This window comes from Pseudophryne corroboree, chromosome 6 (assembly GCF_028390025.1).
Source record: "Pseudophryne corroboree isolate aPseCor3 chromosome 6, aPseCor3.hap2, whole genome shotgun sequence".
NCBI classification, from domain to species: Eukaryota; Metazoa; Chordata; class Amphibia; order Anura; family Myobatrachidae; genus Pseudophryne; species Pseudophryne corroboree.
Genome location: NC_086449.1, coordinates 256,459,514 through 256,473,001, shown reverse-complemented (window position 1 = coordinate 256,473,001; position 13,488 = coordinate 256,459,514). Strand labels below are relative to the sequence as shown.

General features: G+C 44.4%; 1 protein-coding gene across 5 annotated transcripts in view; it reads right to left on the bottom strand.

Annotated features, from left to right (window-relative positions):
- Window positions 1–13,488, bottom strand: part of IL16 (interleukin 16) — a 208,729-nt gene that overhangs the window by 25,051 nt on the left and 170,190 nt on the right. For all 5 annotated transcript variants that reach the window (XM_063925927.1, XM_063925929.1, XM_063925928.1 and 2 more), the window contains one exon: window positions 4,152–4,341. In XM_063925927.1, coding sequence (XP_063781997.1) covers window positions 4,152–4,341 — 190 coding nt within the window. The remainder of the gene's footprint in view (window positions 1–4,151; window positions 4,342–13,488) is intronic.

Sequence of the window (13,488 nt, the reverse complement as noted above, 5' to 3'; positions counted from 1 at the left end):
TTAAATGTTTGAAAAGTCAGATTGGTGTCTGTTTTTTCCTGTCTATTAGATAGGAAAAAACATACACCCAACTGACTTTTCAAGCAATTGAATATCCCCCTCTATGTCATAATGTGAATTGGGAGTTCTGTGTTACATAATGTGTACTGGCAGCCCTACAATGTGACATATTATGACTTAGGGCACTACTATGGTTCAGAAAATGAAGTAGGGCACTACTATGGGGCATAACATTAGCAACTGCTACAGAGAGGTGTCTGTCTAGAAGCACTGGGACAGGGGCCCCTTCAAAATGTTGCTGTGGGGCCCACAAAGTTAAAGGGGCCAGGGGGTGGAATGCTGTAACCAGGGAAGGGGTTCACTGTATGGCCCATGTTCAAGGACTACACCCCACCACCCCATTTTCCGCCATTTGGGCCTTGTGGTCCTTGTTAGATGTTGCCCTATTGTTGCTGGTTGCAAAGTGGCCCCAATAGCAGTTCAACTTTAGGGTCCCAAAAATGTAGGTCCGCCCCTGCTTTTCAGCCATACATTTATGTAATCACTCACACACTTGGCCACTGCCACATTAGTACAATTATATGAGTGGCCCAGCTTGCATCAGTTGGAGTAGGGCTGTCCAACAGGAAAAGACTTTGGAGGAAGTTGGACAATTAAACATGTAATGCAATGTGTGGAACTAAAGGGGCATACACACTGAACGATATGATTTAACGATTTGCACTATATAGTCTGTATCGTTAGTAAAAGTAGTGCATATCATTCCGTGTGTATAGAACCGACGATGCATGCTTTCGCGGATCGTCATCGTTGGTAAAAATAGACTGTGCATGCACATACTATTTTGGCTAGAAACATGACTAGAATATACATAGTCAAAATCATTCATAGACAAAATTGTTCCATGTATATAGTCAATATCGTTGGTTCTGGACTCCGGGGAAGTTCAAGGGAAATCGTTAAGCCAAAACCATTTATAGCCAGAATCTATGGTTACCACCTCATCCCTTTAATTCTGGACACATATTAATTACACAGGTTCTGTGGCTGACTGACTTCAAGACTCCATTTCCCCTGGTTTTTTCAGCCACAGAACCTGTGTAATTAATATGTGGAAAAAACAGGGTGGGTTTTACTGCACAGGATCACTCCTAGCCCTATTAACCCTCTAGGGTGAGTAGGAATGCTTTGAATTGCATAAAGAGATAGAAAAACAAATGAATAACCAAATTCATTTCATTTGATGGCTGATGTTGTGTTACATCAGCAAAATCAATTACACAGGGATTGGTGGTGCTCCCCAGAGTCAGAAAAAAATGTATTTTGGTGTGAGGAAAAGAGAAGACTCTATACTGGGGTCACTCTTAACTATAATAGGAAAAAGAGTCCAGAACGGTATCAATATCGATCAGTCTAAAATCTACTATTTATAAGATATGCATTAAAATAAGAGGCACACATACACAGACACACATACACAAAAAAGGGGAAAACTATGTTCCTGGACAGCAAATACATGCCGTATAGGTTTCAGTAATTTATTGATTAAACCTGTGCAGGTACATTATAAATAATGCGTGGATTTTAGGGACCAAAATATTATTCGGACTGTAAGGAGTCCTGATTGTTAGATTAATTGCATGCGCTTAGAGAGGACACTCCAATATTATGTAATAATCACTAGAACGCCCATTAGGCTTGTTCAATATACACCACAGATAAAGAAATAAAGAAGTCCCAAAAAATGCTATTTTGCAAATAAGATAGGGAAATGTTACCAGTATCAGACACATGTAATAAGTATTGTTATGGTTCCATCTAGAACAAGGGCCCTCATTCCGAGTTGTTCGCTCGCTAGCTGCTTTTAGCAGCTTTGCACACGCTAAGCCGCCGCCTACTGGGAGTGAATCTTAGCTTTGCAGAATTGCGAACGAAAGATTCGCAGAATTGCGAATAGAAATTTCTTTGCAGTTTCTGAGTAGCTCGAGACTTACTCTGCCACTGCGATCAGTTCAGTCCGTTTCGTTCCTGGTTTGACGTCACAAACACACCCAGCGTTCGCCCAGCCACTCCCCCGTTTCTCCAGCCACTTCCGCGTTTTTCCCAGAAACGGCAGTGTTTTTTCACACACTCCCATAAAACGGCCAGTTTCCGCCCAGAAACACCCACTTCCTGTCAATCACAATCCGATCACCAGAACGAAGAGATTTCTTCGTTAAGCCGTGAGTAAAATACCAAACTTTTTATCAAATTTACTTGGTGCAGGCGCACTGCAAACGTTGCGCATGCGCAGTTTGCGACAAATCGCACCGATGCAAAGAAAAATAACGAGCGAACAACTCGGAATGAGGGCCAAAATTCAGCTTGGAAACAAACTGTCAATTCCCTATAAGTAACACAGATAAGATTGTCTCACTCCTTGAAGGCCAGAGAATAATTCCCTTTAGTAGCAGAATAACTGCTCCTGTATCAGACAGCAATGTATCAAGTATACTTTCAAGCTGTAAGGTACAGCAAAACAGTATAGCAGTATAAAGTACAAAATCTTTAACTGACTCTGTACCTCTCTGGACACTTATCCTGTGCAATCACTGCTCCTAATTCAACAGCAATGTAGCATATAAACCAGGGGTGGGGAATCATATACAGCATGCCTATATTCTGTGTGAGACTGTGGCTGTATCTGCATATGAAATGCTACACACAGAATACAGGCATGCCGCATATCATTTTAATCGGCAGAAGCTGCTGATGCCCCTAGGCATATCAAATTCCCTAGGCAATTGCCTAGTTTGCCTATGCCTATGGCCGGCTCTGGCATCCAGCAAATAATATCACCAGCAATATAAGCTTACTGACCTCAATGAAAATGGTATCACATAGGCAATATCAAAGAGGGATTGAGTAGAGAATAGTCCAGCAGATCTTGTTCCTGTGGAGGGTGGATGAGAGTATAGCCAGACCTCTGCTGGTATGAAGGAAAGTAAAGGGCCCTTCTGCTGTTTCTGTTAGAGCGTAGCTGACACCCTGATATCAAATGACATTGCACGGTGTCATGCCGCAATTCAGAAATGAGAGAGGGCTGAAGGAGAAAAAGTGCTACCTCCATCTGGGTGTAATAGCTGGTGGAGTGTGCATTTTCATTCAAGCATGCTGGTCCTGTTTATCCAAATTGACAGCGGCATTAACACATATTCAGTGGTCAGATAACCGGTTTCACCCAAGGGCTTGTTCTGTGTTACTTATAGGGAATTGACAGTTTGTTTCTAAGCTGAATGTTGTTCTAGATGGAACCATAACAATACTTATTACATGTGTCTGATACTGGTAATGAATGTGTCCAGAATTAAAGGGATGAGGTGGTAACCCTACCAGAATCGCATTGTGTGCATGCCCTTAAACATTCCATTGCTTGTAATATCAAGTAAGCTTGAAGTATCTAGAGTAGCATTAATAATGTGTTTAGGATGTGCTGAGGATCCATGTCTTGTTAATATCATTCTAAACTATGTCCTTAGAAACTTAAACTATTTTCATGGTTTCACACTGTTGGTTTTGGCCCGAACAACTTTTAATTTCTCAGTATGCCCGAATGTATAATATATACTATATGCTGTGGTGGTGTGGAGGTTGTATTTTTTTTTTGTTTTTTTTACCAGGTGTTATCAGAATTTATTTGGGCAAAATATTGAAATAGAAGTCTTTTTATTTTACAGGTATTCACTAGGGAATACTCACTTCCTCCCATCATTACTTTTACATATAGTCTTACAGAGGTGTAGAGGCATAAACATCTGTTCTGTGCATACAATATGCTCATTTGAATGTTGTTTGCATAATCAAGGGGGCTGGAACCATTGTGGTACTCTGACAACTGAAGGCCAAACATGGAGGGTCAGGCAGAAGCACAGTAATACCACATTGCTAAATCTATGTTTAGAGGCATCAAGCTGTATTGAGTTCACAACGATACTGTATATATGGAACATGAATACAGGAGAAACACCTCACTGTATATATACATACACACACACACTCCACCATGCCACCTATAAGATGATATACAGTACAATGTATATTTTGTAAAATAATACAATAAACAGCAAAAAAAAAAAAAAAAAAGACTAAAATACTTGTAACAGAATATAAACCTTCAGTGTTTCTTCATCCAAGCCTTTGACTTCCTCTATTAGCTGTGTCAGTTCTTGATGGGGAAGTAGAGAAATGACAGACTGAGCAGAACTTGCTGTTGTGGGAGACAGTGAGACTGCTGGATCAGAGACGTTCTCTTCCTTCTCTTTATCAATCTGCCCCGCTCCATACTCCTTCAACTCAGAAAGGCTTTGATCAAAGAGAAAATGTTTTGGGTGAGAACCACTGTAACAGGCAATTTCAGTCAAACAAAAATAGCATTGATTATTTAATTTCCAAAATCAGTTTATGTAACCAGCAGCTGTAGGCCCTGTCATCTGGCGTTGAATGCTGCGATTTATAACTCAGCATCAGCTAGAGAGCCACACCTTTCTTATCTCTCACCACCTAAGAATACAGTAGTTATAATGGGCTAAATAATAAACATTAAAGTGTCACTGCAATTAAAGTATTTAATCAATGTAGAGTTTTAGGGCCTCATTTAGAGTTGGATGCCTTTGTGGATACCCACTGTAACCTATGTAGTGCACCCTAGATGGGTAGGATAAGCAACACTCTAAATTAATTATGCAGCGGCAGCTCCTACCTCTTTGGATGATGGGACTGCTATTACCCGTGCTGCCTGCAGTAAGAAGAGAGAAGAAGAGCCCTGGCAAGCCTGGTCCTGGCACCAGCGCAATGGATCTGGCAAACACTGGGGACCAGCGCATGATCATAAGCGGCAGTAGGACTGCGCATATGCAGATCACCAGTTTCTATGGACTGCATCAGCTACAGCCCACAGAAGCTGAATAGGGCTGCCCGAAAGGCAGTAAGTGGCTTCCCACAGGAAGCGCACTCTCTGCTTATTGCAGCCTGTACCGGCAGTCCTAGAGTGAGAAAACACCTCCCAATGGGACTGCCTGTCCTGCAGGTAACTGGCAGTTAGCACTTCAAATGGGAAATCACTTCCAGTCACAGTGTAGCCAGTGCAGTCACGCACTGCAACTGGCTTACTGAGGTGGCAGATATTACTGGGTGAGCTGCAGCCCATTAATCACATCTGCCACTGGTATTGGGCATCCTGTTAGTTCACTGTTTATTTTATCCAAGTAGTACTTATTTGCACATTGGGCCTGATTCAGGTCCTGAGGCATCCGGTGCATTGGTTGCATAGTACGGACTTGTACTGCGCATGTGCTGTATGGATCCTGTGTTGTCGGACGCAACCGTTTGGGGGGATGGGGAGGGGGCAGCGACGGCAGCCGTTTCACAAAACAGAGGTGTGTGTGGCCTCTGTTTTGTGGGTGGGCCAAGACCAAGGTCTCCATCTTCCGAAAGCGAGTTCCTGGCCTCTTGGAAGGAGCTGTGTCAGTCAGCTTGTGTGACCTCATGGATCATTCAGCCAGCCAATGGTGTCGCAAGTGATCCAATGCTGTTTTCTTGGGCGTAGCACTGGATCACAATTCTGCTTACACCAGACACCTCATGCTGCACTAACAGATTTGTTAATGAGCAGCAGCAATGCCGATTTGTTAATGAGCAGCAGCAATGCTCCCTCCAAACAAATCTGAATCAGGTCCACTGTAACCAAAGTAATGAGACCAACATGGCTGCCTTGCCTTATGCTCTGTGTTGAATTAAAAAAATGCATGGTTCTGATAAACGTGCAAGGACGTCTCCTCGCATTTTTATCTCTCCCATTAAGTGTTATCAGTTCCAAGCATTATCTAACACCCTGTAGTATACCTAAAGTGACTGCCTCACCTGTATTCTTTGTAGATAGGATGTATAATCCTGCAACTGATGACTGAAAATACCTGACACCCACTGTATTATCTCCATGGTCTCTGCATTTCACCCAAAGCTACTGGGACTTCTGTCTTGGGCCCGGATAGACAGGGTACCCAGACTGTATAACAATATATATAAATGTCCTCGAAAAAAAGCTGACAATATGGACTAACAAATACATAGGAACACAAGGAAGCATCACATTTTACAGTAGTCAGAGATAAGGCAACATTATTAAGAAAGGAAAAAAAATCACAGCGCTAATGGTAATGTACAGTATATTCACAATAAAAAGCTTTAATACACTAACATCACTCCTACATTGGAACCTGATCAGTTGCTGGGTCTATGCAATCCCCACATGTGTTTAATTATGTAATTTGAATATTTGTATTTTAATAGTGTATTAACCACTTGCTTGGCATGGTCGCATCAGATGTGACCATACTGTAAGTGCTTTATCTGACCTGGTCACACAGGATGCGACCAGTCAGGGAAACTTCCCTCCGCTGCTGCTGTCAGTGGGACTGGAAAGTCCCTCTGCCTCCCTGCACTCTCCCCCACTGATTGCCGTGCTGACGATCATTGCCGATTGGTCAGCACGGCAGGACCACCCCCTCAAGGGGCTCCAGACAATAGCAGCCGCTGGGGAAGTGTAAATGAACCCCCCCAAGACCCCATGTGTACCTGGAGGCTGTACCGGCTTTCAAAATGAAAGCCACAATGGTTGCAATGTTTCTGATGTTCCGATGGTCGCGATGATCCCGATCGATGTTTCGATGTTTGGAAACAATACGTAAAAAAAATTAAAAAATGTTTTTTTCTTTTTTTAACTAAAATCATTTTGGATAGGGTTAAAGTCATGTTTATCACCTAATTCACTCATTAAAAAAAAACTGACAATTTCGGAGCTGTTTTTGGCAAAATAAATCATCAGTTAAGTGGTTAAGGCATACCTTTTTATTGTGAATATACATTACCATTAGTGCTGTAATTTTTTTCCTTTTTTAACATTGTCTTTGGGAGACTACTGTATCTCCCATAACACAGCCTCTGGGTTAAAACACTAATTTCAGGGCTTGATTTTATATACCATTTATATAATCATCTTGCTGATAAGTAGAGATGAGCGGGTTTGGTTCTCAGAGAACCGTACCCTACCGGACTTTGCCTTACGAGTTCGGTTCCGAGCCTGGCTTGGGTTTTCCCGCCAGACTCGGAAAACCCGAACGCGGCAAAACGTCCTCATCCCGCTGTCGGATTCTCGCGGGATTTGGATTCCATATAAGGAGCCGCGCGTCGTGGCCATTTTCACTCCAGTCTCGGAGAGTGTATTGAGAGGATGTGTCCTCAGTGTTCAGTGTCTGTGTGGGGGCGGGAAAGGGGGGTGGCGAGTCTTGTGCTGTGTTGTGCTGCTCAGTCCAGTCCAGTGTAGTCAGTGTATTGTGCTGCATCAATCCAACCAGTCACAGTGTTGGTGTCCTCTCCTGCCAGTGTAGCTATATAAAGTGGTGCTGTGTTGTGCTGTCCAGTCCAGTGTAGTCAGTGTATTGTGCTGCATCAGTCCAGCCAGTCACAGTGTTGGTGTTCTCTGCTGCCATATATCCAGTGTAGCTGTATAAAGTGGTGCTGTGTTGTGCTGTCCAGTGTAGTCAGTGTATTGTGCTGCATCAGTCCAGCCAGTCACAGTGTTGGTGTTCTCTGCTGCCATATATCCAGTGTAGCTGTATAAAGTGTTGTGTTGTGCTGCATCAGACCAGTGGTAGTGTCCTGTTCATCAGTCATTCCAGTGATGATATACGCTGCTGCTATATGTCCACTGCTGCCATATAATAATTATAACAACAACCACAAGTCCCTTACAGTGTTGTTGTGTTGTGCTGCATCAGACCAGTGGTAGTGTCCTGTTCATCAGTCATTCTAGTCATTCCTGTGCTGCATATTGTCTCATGTAACTCCCAAAAAATAATGAAGAACAAAAATTTTGAGGATAATATAGGGAAAGATCAAGAAGAACCACTTCCTCCTAGTGCTGAAGCTGCTGCCACTAGCCATGACATAGATGATGAAATGCCATCAATGTCGTCTGCCAAGGCCAATGCCCAATGTGATACTAGAGGGCATGTAAAATCCAAAAAGCCAAAGTTCAGTAAAAAGAACCAAAAAAAGAAATTTAAATGGTCTGAGGGGAAACGTAAACTTGCCAATATGCCATTTATGACGCGGAGTGGCAAGGAACGGCTGAGTCCCTGGCCTATGTTCATGGCTAGTGGTTCAGCTTCACTTGACGATGGAAGCCCTCATCCTACCGCTAGAAAAATTAAAAGAGTTAAGCTGGAAAGAACACAGAAAAGAACTGTGCGTTCTAAGATGGTATCACAAATCCCCAAGGAGAGTCCAAGTGTGTCAGCAGTTGCGATGCCTGACCTTCCCAACACTGGACGGGAAGAGGTAGCTCCTTCCATCATTTGCATGCCCACTGCAAGTGCTGGAAGGAGCACCCACAGTCCAGTTCCTGATATACAAATTAAAGATGTCACTGTTGAAGTACACCAGGATGAGGATATGGGTGTTGCTGGCGCTGAGGAGGAAGTTGACGATGAGGATTCTGATGGTGATGTGGTTTGTTTAAGTCAGGCACCGGGGGAGACACCTGTTGTCCATGGGATAAAGAAGCCCATTGTGATGCCTGGGCAAACTACCAAAAAAGCCACCTCTTCGGTGTGGAATTATTTCTTCACAAATCCGGACAACAGGTGTCAAGCCATCTGTTGCCTCTGTCAATCTGTAATAAGTAGGGGTAAGGATGTTAACCACCTAGGAACATCCTCCCTTATACGTCACCTGCTGTACATTCATCAGAAGTCAGTGTCAAGTTGTGAAACTTTGGGTAAGAGCGTAAGCAGTCCACTGACACCTAAATCCCTTCTTTCTCCTGTACCCAAGCTCCTGCAAGCCACACCACCAACTCCCTCAACGTCAACTTCCTCCTCAGTCAGGAATGTCAGTAGTCCTGCAGGCCATGTCACTGTCAAGACTGAGGAGTCCTCTCCTAACCGGGATTCCTCCGTAAGATCCTTGAGTGGTACTCCTGCTGTTGCGGCCACTGATGTTGTTGCTGCTGGGAGTTGATCGTCATCCCAGAGGGGAAGTCGGAAGACCACTTCCAGTAAGCAATTGACTGTCCAACAGTCCTTTGTGAGGAAAATGAAATATGACAGCAGTCATCCTTTTGCAAAGCGGAAAACTGAGGCCTTGACAGCTATGTTGGTGTTAGACGTTCGTCCGGTATCCACCATTAGTTCAGTGGGACTTAGAGAATTGTGTGAGGTACTGTGTCCCCGGTATCAAATCCCATCTAGGTTCCACTTCTCTAGGCAGGCGATACCGAGAATGTACATAGACGTCAGAAAAAGAGTCACCAGTGTCCTACAAAATGTGGTTATATCCAGTGTCCACTTATCCACGGATGTGTGGACAAGTGGAACAGAGCAGACTAAGGACTATATGACTGTAACAGCCCACTGGGTAGATGTATGGCCTCCCACAGCAACAACAGCAACGGCACCAGTAGCAGCATCTCGCAAACGCCAACTCGTTCCTAGGCAGGCTACGCTATGTATCACCGCTCTCCATAAGAGGCACACAGCTGACAACCTCTTACGGAAACTGAGGAACATCATCGCAGAATGGCTTACCCCAATTGGACTCTCCTGGGGATTTGTGATATCGGACAACGCCACCAATATTGTGCGTGCATTACATCTGGGCAAATTCCAGCATGTCCCATGTTTTGCACATACAATTAATTTGGTGGTGCAGATTTTTTTTTTTAAATGACAGGGGAGTGCAGGAGATGCTGTCGGTGGCCCGAAAAATTGCGGGCCACTTTCGGCATTCTGCCACTGCGTACCGAAGACTGGAGCACCAGCAAACACTCCTGAACCTGCCCCGCCATCAACTGAAGCAAGAGGTGGTAACGAGGGGGAATTCAACACTCTACATGCTTCAGAGGATGGAGGAGCAGCAAAAGGCCATTCAAGCCTATACATCCACCTACGAGATAGGCAAAGGAGGGGTAATGCACCTGACTCAAGTGCAGTGGAGAATGATTTCCATCTTGTGCAAGGTTCTACAACCCTTCTAACTTGCCACACGTGAAGTCAGTTCAGACCCTGCCAGCTTGAGTCAGGTCATTCCCCTCAAGCTTTTGCAGAAGCAGCTGGAGAAATTGAAGGAGGAGCTAAGACGAAGCGATTCCGCAAAGTATGTGGGACTTTTGGATGGAGCCCTTCATTCGCTTTGCCAGGATTCAAGGGTGGTCAATCTGTTGAAAACAGAGCACTACATTTTGGCCACCGTGCTCGATCCTAGGTTTAAAGACTACATTGTATCTCTCTTTCCAGCAGACACAAGTGTGCAGAGGTGCAAAGACCTGCTGGTTAGTAAATTGTCAACTCAAGTGGAACGTGACCCATCAATAGCTCATCCTTCAATTTCTCCCGCCACTGGGGCTGCAAGGAAAAGGATAACATTTCCTATCCCACCCGCTGGCAGTGATGCAGGGCAGTCAGGAGCTTTATTTTACCTAAGTTGCCCCCCCTCTAGTGTGTACTCCAAAAGAGTGTTTAGTTCAGCCAGTAACCTTGTCAGCAATCGGCGTAGGAGGTTACTTCCACTAAATGTGGAGAAGATGATGTTCATCAAAATTAATTATAAATTCCTACGGGAAGACTTTTACCAGCAATTGCCTCCAGAAAGTACACAGGCACCTGTGATGGTGGATTCCAGTGGGGACAAATTAATACTCTGTGAGGAGGAGGATGTACACAGTGAAAGGGGTGAGGAATCAGAGGATGAGGTCGACATCTTGCCTCTGTAGAGGCAGTTTGTGCAAGGAGAGTTTGATTGTTTCTTTTTTTGGGGGGGCCCAAACAAACCAGTCATTTCAGCCACAGTCGTGTGGCAGACCCTGTCGCTGAAATGATTGGTTTGTTAAAGTGTGCATGTCCTGTTTATACAACATAAGGGTGGGTGGGAGGATCCAAGGACAATTCCATCTTGCACCTCTTTTTCTTATTTGCATCATGTGCTGTTTGGGGATTAGTTTTTTTAAGTGCCATCCTGTCTGTAACTGCAGTGCCACTCCTAGATGGGCCAGGTGTTTGTGCCACACACTTGTGTCGCTTAGCTTGGCCATCCAGCTACCTAATTGCACCTCTTTTTCTTCTTTGCATCATGTGCTGTTTGGGGACTAGTTTTTGAATAGTGCCATCTTGTCTGCAACTGCAGTGCCACTCCTAGATGGGCCAGGTGTTTGTGCCGCACACTTGTGTCGCTTAGCTTAGCTTAGTCATACCGCCACCTTGGTGCAACTTTTAGGCCTAAAAACAATATTGTGAGGTGTTAAGTGTTTAGAATAGACTGGAAATGAGTGGAAATGAATGTTATTGAGGTTAATAATACAGTAGGAGCAAAATTGCCCCCAAATTCTGTGATTTTAGCTGTTTTTATTTGTTTTTTTTAAATCATCCAGATCCAAAACCAAAACACGAAAGGGGGGTTTTGGAAAAACCAAGCCAAAACCAAAACATGAAAGTGGAATTAGAAGCAAAACCAAAACACAAAATCGAAAAGTGCCAGCTGCACATCTCTACTGATAAGGCAACATTACAGTATGTCTGCAGGATCGCAGCAGACCAACTATTACACTGGGAAATTCTGCCTCATAGCGGTGAGGAAGGGCTAGGATGTGTATATATCTGTGAGAGGGAGGTGGAGGGGGCAGGAGCATATATGTGTGAGAGGTAGGTGGCTAGGGTATAAATGTGCGAGAGGGAGGTGACAGCAGCATATATGCATGAAAGGTAGGTGGCTGAGATATATGTGTGTGAGAGAGAGGTGGAGGGGGCAGGAGCATATATGTGTAAGCGGTAGGTGGCTGGGGTAAAAGTGTGTGAGAGGGAGGTGGAGGGGCAGCAGCATATATGCATGAGAGGTAGGTGGTTTAGATATATGTGTGTGAGAGAGAGATGCAGTGAGCAGGAGCATAGATGTGTGAGAGGTAGGTGGCTGGGGTATAAGTGTGTGAGATGGAGGTGGAGGGGGCAGCAGAATATATGTGTGAGAGGTAGGTGGCTGAGGTATATATGTGTGTGAGAGGGAGGTGGAGGGGGCAGGAGCATACATGTGTGAGAGGGAGGTGGATGGGGCAGGGCTGGGGTATATATGTGAGAGGAGGGGGCTGGGGCAGGAGCATGTATTCATGAGAGGTAGGTGGCTGGGGAACAAGTGTGTGAGAGGTGGCTTGGGCAGGTCTGGGTAATATGTGTGAGAGGGAGGTGGTTGAGGTATATGTGTATATATTCGCATTTGAAGCTCATAGACCTTCTATGGTGTGATCGCGGGTGCGACTAGTCGCAGCCAGGTGCACCCAGTCATTCACATAATGGGAGTTATGAGAAAGAGGCAGAGTACATATACAGTATGTACTGTATAATATATATGTACTGTTGTTGTTTTTTTATTATTATAACATGTATATTAAATGTATTATGGTGCAAAGATACATAGGAAATGTACATAAGTATAGTGGCATGAGCAGAAAGTGTCAGAGACTTTTCTATGAACCCCCTGTGCAGTGAGAAATAACTGCCATGAGCCCTGAGCAGGGGGGAGGAGCCTGCAACAGGCGGCAGATGATGAGATCGTAGAGGTACCTGAGGAGATCAGTACCTCAGGAGCTGAAGAGAGGATTTTACCTCATATGAGACACGGAGCTTGTGATCTTAGGAGAGGAGACAAGCCCCTGTATGTGAAGAGACAGGATCTATATATAATAATAATTCATAATATATTATTTGAATATTTAATGAGCACTACACTCCCTTTCCTGACTGAAGTAGGTTACGCGTTAGATGGACTGTAGTCGTAAGCAGTGCCAGATTAAGGTCCAATTGGGCCTGGAGCTGAAATTTATTTAGTGCCTATTGTATGCTGCTTCAGGGGGTGTGAGCAGTGATGTGGGGGCGTGGCCAGTTCTGTGTGCGTGTGGTCAGCACAGTGGTGTGTGGCCTGTGCCATGGGGTCCGACTTTCACAGAAAACACCTGCAGAAGGCTAATTAGTAGTGATGTGCACCTGAAATTTTACGGGTTTTGTGTTTTGGTTTTGGGTTCGGTTCCGTGGCCGTGTTTTGGGTTCGGACGCGTTTTGGCAAAACCTCACCGAATTTTTTTTGTCGGATTCGGGTGTGTTTTGGATTCGGGTGTTTTTTTCAAAAGACCCTAAAAAACAGCTTAAATCATAGAATTTGGGGGTCATTTTGATCCCATAGTATTATTAACCTCAATAACCATAATTTCCACTAATTTTCAGTCTATTCTGAACACCTCACACCTCACAATATTATTTTTAGTCCTAAAATTTGCACCGAGGTCGCTGGATGGCTAAGCTAAGCGACCCTAGTGGCCGACACAAACACCTGGCCCATCTAGGAGTGGCACTGCAGTGTCACGCAGGATGGCCCTTCAAAAAAATACTCCCCAAACAGCACATGACGCAA